At 46.0% G+C, this 19,049-nt stretch overlaps 2 protein-coding genes across 2 annotated transcripts in view; both read left to right on the forward strand.

Moving 5' to 3' along the window:
- The window catches only part of LOC309549859 (gastrula zinc finger protein XlCGF66.1-like), a gene marked incomplete at its 3' end in the record, with an annotated part of 187,184 nt that overhangs the window by 161,541 nt on the left and 6,594 nt on the right, over nucleotides 1-19,049 (forward strand). The window contains exons 2-4 of the mRNA XM_082250355.1: nucleotides 10,668-10,796; nucleotides 10,924-11,058; nucleotides 11,145-11,273. Of these exons, the coding sequence (XP_082106481.1) occupies nucleotides 10,701-10,796; nucleotides 10,924-11,058; nucleotides 11,145-11,273 (360 nt within the window). The 5' untranslated portion in view covers nucleotides 10,668-10,700. The remainder of the gene's footprint in view (nucleotides 1-10,667; nucleotides 10,797-10,923; nucleotides 11,059-11,144; nucleotides 11,274-19,049) is intronic.
- The window catches only part of LOC309550264 (uncharacterized protein), a gene marked incomplete at its 5' end in the record, with an annotated part of 231,995 nt that overhangs the window by 51,647 nt on the left and 161,299 nt on the right, over nucleotides 1-19,049 (forward strand). The gene's annotated exons all lie outside the window — the stretch shown is intronic.

A 19,049-nucleotide genomic window follows, 5' to 3' on the forward strand; every position in this document is an offset into this window, starting at 1 on the left:
TGCGGCATAGTCTGTATCGGTACGTGTGAGATACACCTTTCCAATTTTTTGGGCGCATCTTACACCGCCGAGGATTGCAGGGTGCTTCAGTTTGCCTCCTGTTCCGAACTTCTCCTACTCCTACTCCTCATCCTCATCCTGCCTTTAGGGTACAAAAAAATTATAATCGGGGCCTAGTCTGTGTTTGTACGTGTGAGATACACCGTTTTATAAAATTTTTTCTATTCCGCTATTCAATATACACCCTTTTGGAGTGTAAAAAATTTAATTACGGCATAGTCTGTATCGGTGCGTGTGAGATACACCTTGTTACGGAACAGGGCACCCCTGAGCAGGTACCTCTGTTGACAGATGCTCCTAGTGCTTCCCGAGGGCTCCAAGAACTCCACCAGACACCGTAAGCACTTCAGACTCCACGAAACGCCGCAGCTTGGTTAGGGTCTTGGCATCTCCTACCCACCCTGGACCAACGACAAGGCTCCAGGTTCCTGTGGGTGAACCTCTCTTTCCCCAGAGAGTGCAGCAGAATAAGCTCTTACACAAGCTCTTACAAGAGCTTAGTGATTCTCTAAGGGAGTATGGAAGACCATAGCAATCCCTGTAGCAGATTCCCCCAATAACGAGACAAAGCTCCGAGATGAGGGTAAAACAGGAACAACATTTATTGGAAGAACACAGCACACTTTTATACAGAAATTAGAACATCCTTCCCCCAACAACCGCTTTCCCATTGGTCAATTGTAAAGTATTTGCAGTTCCCAATAAGGTCCTCTCCAGCCCATGCAAATGAGGGCTTGAAAATGAGTCAACAGTGATTGGTCAGATAGCTTTGACCAATGCAAGGAGACAGAAGCCCCAAGGGGCAATCAATGTACACAATAGTCAGACACAGAACAATGGTTCCCTAACGAGCCCTCAATACACATTGCTCTGAGTGTCAATAGACAGCCCGTCTCCTCAGAACTTCCTGTAATGCCCATATTAGGAGTTGACTTCCTGTTCCTTACAGTTTACAGGAATACGTTTTAGCTTCCAGGAAAGAGGCAAGACTCCATTAGCAGGGCGCTTCAGTTTGCCTCCTGTTCCGAACTCCTCCTACTCCTCTTCCTCATCCTCCCTTTAGGGTACAAAAAATTGTAATCGGGGCCTAGTCTGTGTTTGTACGTGTGAGATACACCGTTTTATAAAAAATTTTATATTCCGCTATTCAATATACACCCTTTTGGAGTGTAAAAAATTAAATTACGGCATAGTCTGTATCGGTACGTGTGAGATACACCTTTTAAATTTGTTTGGCGCATCTCCTTCCACCGCCAAGGATTGCAGGGCGCTTCAGTTTGCCTCCTGTTCCGAACTCCTCCTACTCCTCTTCCTCCCTTTAGGGTACAAAAAATTGTAATCGGGGCCTAGTCTGTGTTAGTACGTGTGAGATACACCGTTTTATATCCTTTTTTCTATTCCGCTATTCAATATACACCCTTTTGGGGTGAAAAAAATTAAATTGCGGCATACTTTGCATATTTGACTGTGAGATACACCCGTTGTATTTGTATACTGTTTTTCTATTCCGCTATTTAATAAACACCCTTTTAGGGTAAAAAAATTAAATTGCGGCATAGTTTGCATATTTGACTGTGAGATACACCCGTGCGATACTGTTTTTGTTTTGTTCCGCTATTCAATAAACACCTTTCTAGGGCAAGATCATAAATTACAGAAATATGAGGAGACCGTCAAATAGGGGCCGTGGCCTGGGTCGTGGTGCTGCTGGTAGAGCTCCTGTTGCAAGGAAAGGACGTGGTCGATCTGTGCCAGCTACACGCACAAGTGAAACACCTTCCTCAAGTGTGAGTAGGCGACAGAACTTGCAGCAGTATTTGGTAGGGCATCATGCGCCTCTAGAAGTGATGAGGCCAGAAGAAGTACAGGCGATAGTAGATTGGGTTGCTGACAGTGCCTCCAGTTCCTTCACATTGTCTCCCACCCAGTCTACTGCAGAGTTGGCACCTGCAGCCAATGTCCAACCGTCTTTCACCTCACCCCCTTGCAAATCAGGCAAGCAGTCTGAGCCCCAAGTCATGCAGAAGTCTCTTCTTCTTTTTGATGACTCTGTCAGCAGGGTTTCCCAGGGCCATCGATCTAGCCCTGCCCCAGAAGTGGAAGAGATTGAGTGCAGCGATGCCCAACCACTTATTTCTCAAGATGAGTACATGGAAGGACCATCGCAGCACGTCTCCGATGATGATGAAACACAGGTGCCAACTGCTGCGGCACTCAGAATTGTGGAGACCGACAAGGAGGGCAGGGGTGAAGACTGGGTGGAAGATGAGGTGGAGGACGATGAGTTCCTCGACCCCACATGGAATGAAGGTCATGCAGGTGACCTGAGTAGTTTGGAGGAAGAGGCGGTGGTCGCACAGAGCCACCAGCACAGCAGAAGAGGGAACAGGGTGCAGAAGCGGAGCGGCCGTGCCCTAGACACTACGCCTGCTACTGCCCAACGCAGCAAGGGACCGAGCGCACCAAAGCCAGCTCAAAGGAGTTCTCTAGCGTGGAAGTTCTTCAGAAAATGTGCTGATGACAGGACACGAGTGGTTTGCACCCTGTGCAATCAGAGCCTGAAGCGAGGCATAAACCTTCTCAACCTGAGCACAACCTGCATGATCAGGCATCTAAGAGCAAAGCACGAGCTGCAGTGGAGTAGACACCTTCAAAGCCAAGAAAGGTCTCTGGCTCCTCCTGCTTCCTCTTCTGCTGCAGTCTCGGCCTCTCCATCCACATCTGTAGTGATACCGGCACCTGCCACCCTGCAAACAGACGATCTGTCAGCAACACCACCACCTGGGTCACCAACCATCTCCACAATGTCCGTGGAAGCGTTCAGCTTTCCATCTCCCAAACACTTGAGAGGAAGAGGAAGTACCCCCCTACCCACCCGCGATCCCTGGCCCTGAATGCCAGCATTTCAAAATTCTTGGCCTTTGAAATGCTGTCATTCCGTCTGGTGGAGACGCACAGTTTTAAAAGCCTTATGTCAGTGGCTGTCCCACAGTACGTCGTGCCCAGCCGCCACTACTTTTCCAGGCAAGCCATCCCTTCCCTGCACAACCAAGTGGGGGAAAAAATTAGGTGTGCACTGCGCAACGCCATCTGTGCCAAGGTCCACATAACTACCGATACGTGGACCAGTAAGCACGGTCAGGGGCGTTATATCTCCCTAACGGCACACTGGGTAAATGCAGTGGTGGATGGGCCTGAGGCGGATAGCAATTTGGGGCATGTCCTTCCACCACCGAGGATTGCAGGGCGCTTCTGTTTGCCTCCTGTTCCTAACTCCTCCTACTCCGCTTCCTCATCCTCTACCGCCTCCTCATCCGGTCAGCGTAACACCTTCACCACCAACTTCCGCACAGCCAGGGGTAAACGACAGCAGGCAGTTTTAAAACTTGCCTGTTTGGGGGAAAAAACCACACACCGCACAGGAGTTGTGGAGGAGCATGGAACAGCAGACAAATGAGTGGTTGCTGCCAGCGAGCCTCAAGCCCGGCCTGGTTGTGTGCGATAACGGGCGAAATCTCATAGCAGCTCTGGGCCTAGCCGGTTTGACGCACATCCCTTGCCTGGCGCATGTGCTGAACTTGGTGGTGCAGAGGTTCCTTAAAAATTACCCCGATATGTCAGAGCTGCTGCAGAAAGTGCGGGCCGTCTGTGCGCACTTTCGGCGTTCTCACCATGCTGCTGCTCGCCTGTCAGCGCTGCAGCGTAACTTCGGCCTTCCCGCTCACCGCCTCATATGTGACGTGCCCACAAGGTGGAACTCCACCTTGCACATGCTGGAAAGACTGTGCGAGCAGCAGCAGGCCATAGTGGAGTTTCAGCTGCAGCACGCATGCGTGAGTCGCTCTGCGGAACAGCACCACTTCACCACCAATAACTGGGCCTCCATGCGAGACCTGTGTGCCTTGTTGCGCTGTTTTGAGTACTCCACCAACATGGCCAGTGCCGATGACGCCGTTGTCAGCTTAACTGTCCCACTTCTATGCCTCCTTCAAAAAATGATTCGGGCGATGATGGAAGAGGATGTGTCACATGATGAGGAGGAGGAGGATGAAGAGGTAACATTTCCAAGGCTTTCAGGGCAGTCATTCGCAAGTGGCTCTGAGGGTGTGTTCCTGCACCCACAAACGCCAGGGACACAATTGTCCAGCAGGTGCACAGTTCTGGAGGATGAGGAGGATGAGGAGGAGGAGATGGAGGAGGAGATGGAACCATGTTCACAGCAGGGTGGCACCCAGGCCAGCTCATCACTGGTGCGTGGCTGGGGGGATACAGAGGACACAGACGATACACCTCCCACAGAGGACAGCCTTTCATTGCCTCTGGGCAGCCTGGCACACATGAGCGATTACATGCCGCAGTGTCTCCACAACGACCTCTGAGTTGCCCACATTCTAACTTGTGCTGATTACTGGGTGGCCACGCTGCTGGATCCCCGTTACAAGGACAACGTCCTTAATTCACTCACTGGAGTGCGATCCCAAGATGCACGAGCACAAGCGCACGCTGGTAGACGGGATGCTGCTGTCATTCCCACCTGACAGCGGGGCCACAGTGGAAGCACAAGGCCAAGGTAGAGGAGGAGGAGGAAGAGGTCACCAACACAACCAGGGCATCGCCAGCACCTCAGAAGGCAGGGTTAGCATGGCCGAAATATGGAAAAGCTTTGTCAGCACGCCACAACAAACAGCAGCACCAGCAGCCCATATGGAACGTCTTAGCAGGAGGCAGCATTTCACCAACATGGTGGAGCAGTATGTCTGCACACGCCTACATGTAGTGAATGACGGGTCTGCCCCCTTCAACTTCTGGGTCTCCAAATTGGGCACATGGCCTGAGCTTGCCCTTTACGCCTTGGAGGTGCTGGTGTGCCCTGCAGCCAGTGTATTATCTGAACATGTATTTAGCACGGCTGGGGGCGTTATCACAGACAAGCGCAGCCGCCTGTCCAGAGACAATGTGGACAAGCTCACGTACATTAACATGAACCAGGCATGGATCCCACAGGACTTTTCCGTACCTTGTGCAGAATAGAGATGGATACCGACCTTACCCAGCCATTGTTCTATTTTTGATCTTTCTCACTCTTTTGGGGTGTACCCTCATTCAAAATGACTGAACAAAAGCAGTGTTGGCAACCTCGTCCTCCTCCACCGCCGCTTCCACCTACACCGCCACATCCACCACCACCTCAACCTCCCTCCTACTCCATATGGGCCATCCTTCACAGATGAAGAAATTTTTTTATTTTTCTGTTTTTTGTTGTTGTTTTAAGTTATTTCCCTATCCACATTTGTTTGCAGAGCACTTGCCATGCTCTTAACTACATTTTGCTGCCATTTGCAGCACTCTAGCCCTTTCCATTGGTGTTTTAGAGCCATTTTAGTGCCTGAAAGTTTGGGTCCCCATTGACTTCAATGGGGTTCGGTGTCCGGGTAAAGTTCGGAAAAAGCCGAACCCGCCGAACACGGACATCCAGGTGTCCGCTCAACTCTACTCACTAGGCATACATCAAACTGAGTCCACTCACTCCGGTAAGCCTCCTTATATATATTGGTGGGGGATGGTGTCACAGCAAATTTTCAGTTATTCACTTCTGGAATACACGTTTGAAGATTTTTCTATGTTCACTCCATTTTAGAGGACTTTTTGCCCTTATTCACTTTTTTTGTTATTATATATTTGTTTGTATATGTATTCTTCACAATGTAATGAATTTTCACCGATTATCATATGTTAATTATTTATGAGCGCGGCACATTTCTATATTTATACATTTTATTCATATAAGCATTTAAATAATTGCTATTACTTAACGAGATCTCCATCACCATTCCTATGTGACCATTACATCCTTGCAATTTATGTTTAGCATGTTCATTTTGAGTGGATTAAAATATATTTTAATGCTTTATGATATATTTTTGCATTTCCTTATCCAAAAAGATCAATTTCCGGAGTTTGTTTTCTTAGGTATACCTTTGTTTTGAACTTAGCCATGTAAAATAGATATTATACAGGAATGATTATTATGAGATGTTTCTCAGGGCTGCAGTTCCTCTGAACTCCACAGGATGGAGACCTCACTTATACTCGGATAGGAAGTCTCTATGGAATACAGAAAGGAAGTGAGGTCAGAAACAGGCAGGAAATTCTATATAGACGACGTAGCGAGGAGACAGCAGAGGAGGTAATAAGATCTTATTTTCTATTTACACCCAGTAACCCCCCGTCATGTCCGTCCTCTTCCTCCATAGTCACTGTGAGGTCTTTTATCTCCAGCAGATGATGATACACACATATATAGTGTGGAAGCCTAGATTAACCTCTTCAGGGGAAGAACATTTCCCTACTTATGGGGCCGGAACCTTCTCTTCATTTTGGAGATAAATTCTAGTAATATGGTCCTCTAAACAAACAGCACTGACAATAAATAGGCAAGACAATGACCATCCTGACCATACATGGCCTACAAAGGGCAATTATTACACTACACAGGCAGCCAATGGGCAATCATTATAATATGCAGCCAACACAATGATGGAGTGCAGGGGTCAGGAGTATGGAGCAAGAAAGAAAACAGATCGGCATCGCATAGTACTGTCCAGTGTGTGTGGCTCCTCCCCTGCCTTGCTGCACGCAGTGCGCGGCCGAGTCACGTGACGACGGTGACGTCAGCCGGAGCCGGGATCTCTACTGTGCGGTGCCTCAGCCTGCTGTAACTGACTGTCTGTAATCCAACGGCCGTTATTATCAGCATTTGAGAGGACAAAATGTAAGTTTAACTTTTTAATGGATGTCTGCCTATTCTTTCCTTTGTGTTCAGGGCAGCAAATATTCATTGCTTAGAAACTTAGAAAGTTGGACTTGTAAAACGTGTAGTAAGTTAGTTACTACATGGAATTAGAGGCAGGAAATGGAAATGTAAGATAAAAAAAAAAGATAAATGGAGAGAGGCTCAGGCAACATATAAGCAATGTATATGTAGATGTTAGGGCAGTCTGGAATATTGTTTTTGGCATTAGGAAAAAAAAAATAAAGGTGCTTTGAACTGGACTTCTCCAGTGAAAATTTGTTTATCTAATGATTAAAATAAAATGTAGAAATTAATAACACTTTCACAAACTGCCCAGATTTTCTGATGATAAGAGGCATTTGGGTTCAGTCAGTGCACCTCCAGGGCCAGATTTTAGGCTTGAATATTGGACATTTGCCACACTGCCGCCCCACTAGTATTTGTCAGATAATAATTCATTGATAACTGTGATTTTCCACTCCCTGTAGCATGTAAGCTCATTGAGCAAGGCCCTCTGTGCGTCCATTTGTCTGGTTACAATTACATGTCTGTTAGTCGACCCATTGTACAGCGCTACGGAATTTGCTTGCGCTATATAAATAGACAGATATACACTGACAGATATGTTTTTGCCAGTCTCACGTATAAGTTTGACGAAATGCACTTGGGAAAGTAAGTGTCCCTGAATGGCAGTTAGGAAATGTGGTCACCCTAGTAGCGGGGCTAAAGGACTCTCGGACCTCTGAGGGTTTACTGCATCTGAAGGGCTCTGGGACCCCTGAGGAAGAACTGTAGCTGAAGGACTTTGGGGGCCTCTTAGGAAGTAATAGGACTGAACAACTCTTAGAGGTTAGTGTGGCTGAAGGGCTGTGGGGGACTCTGAGAGGGAGTCAGGCTGTAAGGCTCTGAGGTAAGAGGGGGCTTTTTGGCTCATAGAGACTCTTGGTCTTTGATGGTCCTCTCATGCCACCTGTACTTTTATGACCTCCTTAAAGAACTCCTGCCAGCACCTGAAGGAAGCCTTCAACTCACCATCTCACTGGTCAAGAAATATGTTGCAGGCCACAAAATAGAACAAAGAAGGACACTTGTTCCATGAGGAGGTCTGTTTGTGCAGCATCACTTACTGGTTGACCAGTCCAATACCTTCCCATGACACAGGGTCTGGCAGTGCCTGGTGCTGGAATTCACAGCCCCAGGAACCCACTGCCACTCTGTACAATGTCCTGAATACTACAGCTGTCCTCCTCCTACCCACACTGGTCTGCCATTGGAAGGAAAAGAAGAGACTCCTCCCCCCAGCTCTCTACTCCACCAGCAGCATCCTCCTGCTATCCAATCCAATCCCTTCTCTTACTGTAGAGAGTGATGATGACATCACTCCTGTTAGTCAGCAGGCTGCCGAAGATTGGAGCCTTGCAGCCGAAGTTCTGGCAATTAGACACAAAAGAGGGAGGAAGAACAGCTAACAAGGGGGCTGTTCAAAGATCGGTAAAATTCCCAAGCGGTGTTCAGGACTAAAAATCAAGTACTTTATTCAATATATATATATATATATTAAAAATTCAAAAGAAATCACATTTATCAATAACGAGTCAATAACATGACCTAAACACACAAGTAAAAAACAGCCCAGGTCATGTGGTCTTTTTATTTGTCTTTAAGAAGTATTGACGGAATCAAAGCAGAGGAGGAAACTAATGAGTCCTGGTGTTCAGGGACTATAAAAGGACCATTAGCATATTCCCTCCCTCGCGCTGATTGGCGGACGAAACGCGTCATCCAGTGAGTCCATTGTTCCTGGTGACAACCTGAGCTAACCTCTAAGCCTGCATGTGCTGCGCGGGAATCTCTAGACTTTAGCCAGTTGGCTTTTTACATACTGCCCTGCATGTTAGCTACTTGGATCTTACTCCACGCTGAGCCCTGTGATCTAGGTGGACTACTAAATGAATAAACTTAATGTTCCGTACTGACAAGGAAAAGGCACTTACCTCGGAACTACTGTCGGAAGGGCATGCAGTGAGTAAAGTTTCCAAAAATGGAGCTGGGGACAAAATTCATTAATCCTGCTTAGCTTCCTTCCATACATATGACATTTTCTTTGTGCCTCATCAGTGATGGTTATTAAAGTGTATTTCCATATGAACTTTCCTCCTTACTTGGCTCTAGCCTCTAGGATATTCACTTTCTCCCTTAAGCCAACATTAAGTGGAGGTGATGGAATGGATTAATTACGATGGACTAGTCCCTGGATATTATGCTTATTGTGTCTGGAATATTGAAACGGCTGCATATTGGCCTTACTATGAATTTCCTGAAGGATTCTCACTAAACCCAGTGTTCTTTACTTCATAAATGACTATTTGTAATCCACATTAATGCCGCTTGCACTGTATTATTTATCTTATGTTCCTTGATTCCCTCCATCCCTAGAGGTAATTACTACTGTGGAAGGAACGTCCTACTACCAAGGAGTTATGGAACTGTGGAGTGGTTAGCTAGAGATACTAACATAGTAGCAGAATCTCGGCTGCACAGTGACTTTCTTACAACTTGAAGGTCTGTTTATACAGAGGAAACTTGACCTGTCATCAGTAATTTTCATTTATGACATAGCTGTAATTAGTCGGCTTCACTGTGAACTTTTTACACTCGTTATCAGCTGATTACTTGCATTAACCCTTACAGACACCTCCACAGCACTCTATAGATTATGTTCCTGAATTCCATTCACCCCAAGGGATTAATTTTATTGTGGAAGGAATTTTCCAACTAACATTAGGGAACTGTGTGAGAGTATATATACGTTTGTGGCTATACAGAGGAAATTTCATCTGCCATCAGCAACTTTGATTCATGATATAGTTGTGAGTCATCAGTCAGCTCCGCTGTGAATTACTTTTTACACTCGTTACTAGCTGATGATTTGCATGAACTCTAATAGCCACCTCCAAGGCACTCTATAGCCTGTGTTCCTGTATTTCATCTATCCCAAGGGATCAATAATACTGTGGAAGAAATCTTCTAATTAGCAGTAAGGAACTGTGTGAGAGTATATACGTCTTCCCATTGCTGCAGACTTTGTCTGACTTTTTAACAATTTTTTCATCTGCTATCCTAGTTTTTTGTGAATAGAGCTGATCTATTTTTAGACTGCAGTTGTCACCTGGGCTGTTTACTTGTGTGTTTATGTCATGTTATTGACTCGTTATTGATAAATGTGATTTCTCTTTGTGAGATCCTTTTTAATATATATTCAATAAAGTACTTAGTTTTTAGTCCTGAACACATCTTTGAAGAGCTCCCTTGTTAGCTGTTCTTCCTCCCTGTTTTGTGTCTGGTTAAACACCTAGGTAATCCCACACCCTACATGTGAGACGGTGGGGCTTATCCCCTACTAAACTAAGTGATTTCACTTGGTCTGCTTTGTATACCTAAGTTCTGGCAATTATCCTGATTAGCCGCCAACTCCCACCAAGAGTCAGCAAGTTCCCCTTTCTGGACATCATGATGACCCTACATTGTCCTCACAGCACTGCCTCAGAGCAAACAAGTCGAAGGAAGAATCATATTGTCTGCAGATCTAAAACTAAGCAAATCCAGTTCAGAAACCAAACAAACCCAACAGAGAAAAGGGAATTTCAGGTCAAGAGTGTCCCAGGCCTTGAAAATGTACAAAACACTAAACAGTTCAAACTAAATGTGTTCCCATGAGGGCAGAAACCCTCCTATCCCCCCCCCCCCCCCTCACATCCCCATCCTATTATTTGACCAATACCATCCATATAATTCTTACTTTCATTTCCCAAAGTTATCCGTCTACAAGGAGACCTGTATAGATCAAATGATGACACCAATGAGGATGGAGGAGGACCGGAGTCACATGACTGAGAAGATACTAAACCTCACCCTGGAGATCATCTACCTGCTGACTGGAGAGGTGAGGAGGATACTGAGAGGTTGCATGACATCACTCTTATCTCTATTAATAAAATACAGACCTGATCAGAGAGGTGAGGAGGATTCTGGGATTCTAACATTGTTTTCCTATTGGTTCCTCAATACAGAGATTTCCTCTTCTGAAGTCAGGTGATCATATGACCATCACAGTGCCTCCATGTGACTCCCTAAAACCTGAGAGACACAACATGCAGAAGATTCTAGAAGTCACTAAGAAGATGATGGAGCTGCTGACAGGAGAGGTGAGCGGTGCTGGGAATTCTGGGACATTATCCAGTAACAGACAAGGGATGTGTCTGGATGGTGACTGTATCATTGTGTGTGTCAGGTTCCTATAAGGTGTCAGGATGTCACTGTCTATTTCTCCATGGAGGAGTGGGAGTATTTAGAAGGACACAAGGATCTCTACAAGGACGTCATGATGGACAATCAGCAGAATTTGAGTTTTGTGAAGAATGTAAGGAAGGAACTTCCCCATAATGAGACAATATTGAACCTCACCCTGGAGATCCTCAGCCTGCTGACTGGAGAGGTGAGTGTAATGAAGGGGTTAAATCTGACTCCGCTGTACACTGGGATGTACTCTGATTCACTTTGAGACTTCTGATGTTCTGCTAATCAATAACGACATCCACACAAGTACTATGAATACATAAATTGTACGTACCAGTGTTGGAACTACCAGGGTCGGGGGCCCCAGCGGGGTTGCTGGCCTTAGGACTCTGAGCATCTCTCTCATACACCCAGGTTCCTCCTCCCTCGCATGGATGGGAGAAGAGAGAGCCAATCTGCTCCTTCTCCTCCCGCCCCTCTCCTCCTGTGTGCACTCTGGGAAGTGTGAAGCTAAGCAGCGGAATTTGATCATTCAGTTGCTGGGGTTCACCCTTCCATGGTGCACACAGGAGGAGAGGGGCGGGAGGAGAAGGAGTAGATTGGCTCTCTCCTCTCCCATCTGTGTGAGGGAGGAGGAACTATCAGTGCAGGCTCTGAGCTGCATGAGAGAGATGCTCTCAGCTCAGAGTCCTGCTGAGGAGGCACTGATTGGCAGCACTGATGGGGCTGCAATGATGATCAGTGCCCTAAATATCAATGTGAACCACTTACTGACAGTCTTGCCAATTAACCAATTGCCGACCGCCTACAGTATATTTACTAGGCCTGGGAAAAATAATCGCCGAATTGATGCATCGCGATGCGACCCTTCGCGATTCTGCATCGATTCGGGGTGGCTGCAAAATCGATTTCTAATGACGTCAGTTCCGGGGGTGGGGCTTGATGAGAGTGGCGGCGGCGGCGGCCGGCTTGTGGAACACGGAGCTCCTCGCGGGAGAGAAGGAGAGCAGAGCTATCAGCGCTCTGGCCCTGGGAGGGTTCGGGGCGGCCGCGGCCTTCCCAGCCAGAGATGGGACGGTGGAGGATGAGGAGGCCTCATCTGAGTCGGAGGAGAAGCGGCAGAGCCAGGTGAGGGGGCGGACAGGGGGAGCCGGACTATCCGGCATGGTCGCAGCACAATGTCACTGTACTGTATTCCAATTTTGTGTTCTGTGTATTTATTGCTGCTACACCCATATTGATAAAACAAATAGAAATGTCCGTGAAAATCACTCCTACCCTTACAGCAAACTACTGTACACTGAAAGCTGCTCACCTGCTAGTCTAAACTGTCACCAGAGCCCTGCAAAATGCCTTCTACTTACTGGGGGCACATGGAACACTGCTCCTGCTTCCCTGGCTGGTTCCTGGTCTGCCAGCCGATAGGCCCAATTGCTGTCACACGGCAGCCCAATGTAAGTTTGCACTTTCAGGAAGTCAAAAAGCAGGGGAGCGTGGGCAAAGTAAATATAGACTGCCTTTTAGAAAGCAAACCTACAATATGCCAAGTATAGACAAGGTACAGGCTTGATTTAACATTGAACTATTGTGCAAATATTAAAGTGGTATTTAATATTATAAATCCAAAAGCAAACTTATTAAATTGCATCTTACCAATTTCTTAGATGAAGTGGCTGCATTATTATTCTTTGATTTTTACGGCTTTCAGTTTTCACCTGGTGATCCTGCCAGTAAGTGTTTTTTTTTTTCCCCCCAACTGAACAAGCTGCCCTGCAGATGTAGCAGTTAGGGGTTTGGGCAGACTGTTTACCACTGACAGGTGTGCTTACAATGGTCAGCTTTAATTTATTGATGTAAAACTTTTATCGCAAAAGTAACAAAACTATTGCTGTAACTGCTTATGAAGTGTTAGGTAGAGTTTTGGCTTCAGTTTGTTAGTGTATTTAAATCTGCATATTAACATCCCCCCTCTTCAGATCCGATCCAATCCGTCAAAACCGGACAGATGGAAACCCTATTCGTCTCATCCCATTCCCCGATAGAGAAGAATTGGGGCCTGTTAGCTGTGTCTCCACACACATGGCGGTATATGGAGGAGACCTCCATATACCGCCAAGTATTTATCACATCCCTGAGGAGACCTCCTATATGTTTGCAGTGCACTATGCAGGGCTTGCAGGCCATGCCAGGGTCCAGGGAAGTGTCCTTTAAAAGCAAATGAAAATAAAAATGATTCTTTAATTTGTGACTGCTTGATTGTTTGTTTTTTTTGATAAAGTTTTGAAAACCATTGGGCAGTGGGCTGGGCATGGGCATTGGGCAGTAATCGTGATGCATCGTGATGCATCGCGGAATCGAATCGTATCGAATCGTGACCCTAATAATCGTAATCGAATTGAATCGTGAGGTAGGTGAAGATGCACAGCCCTAATATTTACTGCGGCACTCAGCCGCTCCTGGGCAAACCGACTTAGTACTGCGTCGCTCGCCCAGGAGCCTTTAGGGGGCGAGCACGCACCGCCGGATGCACGCTCCCGCCCTCGCTCATTCACTGCCATTCCCGCGTGTGTGACCGGCGGCTCCGATGTCCGCCGGCCACTTTCGATCTCGCTCAGGAGAGGGAGAAAGGCAGACAGCTGATGTAAACACAGCCGTCAGTCATTCTCCCTTAGATCATGACAGAGGCTATGCGATCCTGCTCTGTAGGATTGTATGTCTCTGTTATGATCTAACAAGCCACGCCCCTTGACAGAATCACGCCCCTAGGGATACATTTAACCCACTGACCACCAATAAAGTTAACCCCTTCCCTGCCAGTGTCATTTTTACAGTAACAATGCATATTTATAGCAAAAGTGTCAAAAATGTCAGTCAAGGTTCCAATCTGTCCGCCGCAATGTCGAAGTCCCACAAAAAAAATCGCAGAGCTCCGCCATTACTAGTTTAAAAAAAAGCAATAAAAATAACATCAATCTTTCCCGTAGTTAGTAAACGCAATAACTTTTGCGCAAACCAATCAAAATACGCTTATTGCGATTTTTTTTTTTACAAAAATATGTAGCAGAAAACAAATTGGCCTAAAATGTTAAAAAAATTGGATTTTTTTTGTGGGGGGAATTTCATATAAAAAATGTGAAAAATATTGTTATTTTTTCAAAATTGTCGCTCTTTTTTTGTTTCTAGCGCAAAAAGTAAAAATCGTACAGGTGATCAAATACCACCAAAAGAAAGCTCTGTTTGTGGGGAAAAAAAGGACGTCAATTTAGTTTGGGTACAGTGTTGCACGACCGCGTAATTGTCCGTTAAAGTCACGCAGTGCTGAATCGCAAAATAGGGCCTGTTCATTGAGCAGCCAAATCCTCCGGGGCTTAAGTGGTTAACCATTTCAGCTCTGGAAGATTTAACCCCCTTCATGACCAGGCCATTTTTTGCTATACAGCACTACATTATTTTAACTGACAATTGTGCGGTCGTGCGACACTGTATCCAAATAACATTTATTTACTGTATCCTTCTCTTCCCCGATATTGCGCCCTTCTACTCCCCTGTATTGCTCCCTTCTACTCCACTGTATTGTGCCCCTCTACTCCCCTGTACTGTGCCCCTGTACTCCCCTGTATTGTGCCCCTCTACTTCCCTGTACTGTGCCCCTCTACTCCCCTGTACTGTGCCCCTCTACTCCCCTGTATTGTGCCCTTCTTCTCCCCTGTTCCATGCCCTTCTTCTCCCCGGTACTTCTTCTCCTGTACTGTGCCCTTCTTCTCCCCTGTACTGTGCCCTTCTTCTCCCCTGTACTGTGCCCTTCTCCTCCCCTGTACTGTGCCCTTCTCCTCCCCTGTACTGTGCCCTTCTACTCCCCTGTACTGTGCCCTTCTTCTCCCCTGTACTGTGCCCCTCTTTTCCCCTGTACTGTGCCCCTCTTCTCCCCTGTACTGTGCCCATCTTCTCCCCTGTACCGTGCCCCTCTGCTCCCCTGTACCGTGTCCTCCTACTCCCCTGTACCGAGCCCCTCTACTCCCCTGTATTGTGCCCCTCTACTCCCCTGTATTGTGCCCCTCTACTCCCCTGTATTGTGCCCCTCTACTCCCCTGTACTGTGCCCCTCTACTTCCCTGTACTGTGCCCCTCTGCTCCCCTGTACTGTGCCCTTCTACTCTCCTGTGCCCTGTGTTGATTAGTCTTTGATTTGTGTCATGTATTCTCATTGTATAAAATCTATTATATTGAAAGTACTAATAAATATGTTTAATTCTATCAACTATTTATTCTTTTATTTTAGTAAATTTGAGCAGGCTGGTAGGGGCCCCAGTACATTTCTTTACCCAGGGGTCCATGATGATATAAAGATGTCCCTGTGGGAGAGTGATATTTATCTTTCTATAACACAGAACTGTACAGTAATAATGAAGAAATTTATTGAAAATGACACAAGAAGGAGATCTTATAATAGGACCACAAGATCCTCGAGAATCCAGAATCCCATCACCATCCCCCCACCTCCATCCCTGATCCATACAAGACACAACATGCAGAAGGTTCTAGAAGTCACCAAGAAGATGATGGATCTGCTGACAGGAGAGGTGAGCGGTGCTGGGAATTCTGGGACATTATCCAGTAACAGACAAGGGATGTGTCTGGATGGTGACTGTATCATTGTGTGTGTCAGGTTCCTATAAGGTGTCAGGATGTCACTGTCTATTTCTCCATGGAGGAGTGGGAGTATTTAGAAGGACACAAGGATCTCTACAAGGACGTCAGGATGGAGAATCAGCCGCCCCTCACATCACCGGGTAAGAGGAGACTTTATTGCAAAGGAGAGAGCAGTACGGAGGCTCCACCTAGACCCCCCATCATCTGATAAACACATAGAAACAATGTATTCAGTCTCAGGAGATGGGAGGCAGCGGTGTGGGACCTCTGCAACTTGTCTCATGTGAGCATTTAGGACCCCACTGATTACTGAATACCAATATTATGAGTCCTGACCCTTAAACTACATAATTTATATTGTACATTACATACTCCTGACCCCTGCACTATATACTATATGTTGTACACTACACACTCCTGACCCCTGCACTATATACTATATGTTGTACATTACATACTCCTGACCCCTGCACTATATACTCTATGCTGTACATTACATACTCCTGACCCCTGCACTATATACTCTATGTTGTACATTATATACTCCTGACCCCTGCACTATATACTCTATGTTGTACATTACATACTCCTGACCCCTGCACTATATACTCTATGTTGTACATTACATACTCCTGACCCCTGCACTATATACTCTATGTTGTACATTACACACTCCTGACCCCTGCACTATATACTCTATGTTGTACATTACATACACCTGACCCCTGCACTATATACTCTATGTTGTACATTACATAGTCCGGACCCCTAGATTGATCTGGCAAGAACAATTTTTCATGAATACATGCTGATTACTACTAATAATACAGTTTTCATTACTAAAGTCTTGTATGTGGTCTCTTAACATCCCCTCCAAAATCTTGCAGACTACTGATGTTAGGCTGACCGGCCTATAGTTACCCGGGATATATCTCGGCCCTTTTTTAAATATTGGTACCACGTTGGCTTTTTTCCAATCAGCTGGCACAATACCCGTCTGTAGACTATCCTTAAAGATCAAGAATAATGGTCTGGCTATCACCTGGCTGAGCTCTTTAAGAACCCTCGGGTGCAAGGGTCTCCGGACCCGGTGATTTATTTATGTTAAGTTTCTCTAGCTTAGTTCTAAGTCTATCTTCTGGTAGCCATGGCGGTACTTCCTGAGGTGTATTATTTAATTTACCATTACAAGCTGGGTTAGGGTAGCCCCCCAATTCTTTTGTGAAGAAATTATTTAGCACTTTTGCCTTCTCTCTGTCCTCTGTGGCCAAATTTCCTTCATTGTCTTTTATGGGGCCAATGTGTTCTGGTCTCGCTTTCTTACCATTTATATACTTAACCACTTCTATACCGGGCACTTTCACCCCCTTCCTGCCCAGGCCAATTTTCAGCTTTCAGCGCTGTCACGCTTTGAATGACAATTACACGGTCATGCTACACTGTAACCATATGAAATTTTTATCATTTTTTTCACACAAATAGAGCTTTCTTTTGCTGGTGTTTAATCACCTCTGGGTTTCTTATTTCTTACAAAAAAAAAGAAAAAAGACAGAAAAGTTTTCTTATTTTCTGTGAGTAAATTTTGAAAATAAAAAATGTTTCTCCTTCACTGATGTGCGCTGATGAGGCGGCACTGATGAGGTGGTACTAATATGCCACACTGATAGGTGGCACTGATGAGCACTGATAGGCGGCACTGATGGGCACTGAGAGGTGGCACTGATGGGCACTAAGAGGCGTCACTGGTGGGCGGCACTGATGGGCACTGACAGGTGGCTATGATGGGCACTGATGGATGGCACTGATGGGCAGCACCATCAGTGCCCACAATCAGTGTCAATAGTGCTGCCAGTCAGTGGCCATCAGTGCTTAGATGAGCAGGCACTGACTGGCAGCACTATGGGCACTGATGGCAGGCAATGTGGGCACTGATGGTGGGCAGTAATGGGTACTTTATTTACATTTTCTGTAATCAGGGCACTGATGATCAGTGCCCTGATTACCTATCCTTGTCTCCCCTATGAGGAGGAGCCGCTGATCGGCTCTCCTTGTCTCACACTCTAACAGTGTGAGGTGAGAAGAGCCGATTAACGGCACATTCTCATTTACATGTGACCGGCTGTGAATGGACACAGCCGATCACATGGGTAAAGAACCATCTCATTTACTCTTTACCAAGATCGCTAGGACACGGCGCGACCACAATCACCGCCCCCGGGAGAGGCTGTTCTGGTGCACTGCAGCGCAGCCATATGATAGCTGTACCGCTCCGCCGTCATTTGATGGTGGGTGGGTAGCAAGTGGTTAAAGAATTTCTTGGGTTTTTTTTACTCTCTTCCGCTATATTTCTCTCGTGTTCTATTTTACCCGCCTTGATTCCATCTTTACATTTTTTTTTGCACTCTTTGTAATGTTCGAATGCTCCCAATGACCAAAGCCATGTAGTTTTTGAAGGCCTTTTCTTTAGTATTAATATGCATTTTTATGTTGGCGTTTAGCCACCCAGGGTTTAGTTTTGCTCTTTTAAATGTATTCCCCTTTGAAATGCACTGGCCAATCCCTTTGTTTAGTATGCTCTTGAAGCACTCCCATTTTTCCTCCGTGTTCTTTGTTCCCAGGGTTCTATCCCATTTGATATTTTCTAGCAAAGAGCGCAGTTTTGGGAAATTCGCTCTTTTGAAATTCAGTGTCCTTATATTACCCTTGTGTTTCCGATTACTATGATTTATACTAAAACTAATTGACCTATGGTCACTGTTTCCTAAGTTGTCCCGTATTTCTATATCCGTGAGCAGGTCTGTATTGTTGGTAATCAGTAGGTCTAGTACTGCATTGTTTCTTGTCGGTGCGTTCACCATCTGACCCATGAAATTGTCCTGCAAAACATTTAGGAACTGCCGAGCCTTGGATGAATGCGCGGTTCCTTCTACCCAGTCTATATTTCGATAATTAAAGTCCCCCATTATAATGACATTTCCCATCCTTGCTGCCAATCCAGTCTGTGATAGGGGCCTATAGCATACGCCCAATATTACCTTCACCACAGTGTCTTCCCTTTGAAGTTCTACCCATAGGGATTCTGCCTTAGTTCCAATATTAATATCATCCCTCATATTTACCTGTACACTGTTCTTAATATACAGACATAACCCTCCCCCTTTTTTACCTTCTCTATCTCTGCGATAAAGGGAATACCCCTGAATGGTCACCAGCCAATCATGAGAGCTGTCAAACTAGTTCTCTGAAATCCC

This window comes from Pelophylax lessonae (genome assembly GCF_965119305.1).
Source record: "Pelophylax lessonae genome assembly, chromosome: 3".
NCBI classification, from domain to species: domain Eukaryota; kingdom Metazoa; phylum Chordata; class Amphibia; order Anura; family Ranidae; genus Pelophylax; species Pelophylax lessonae.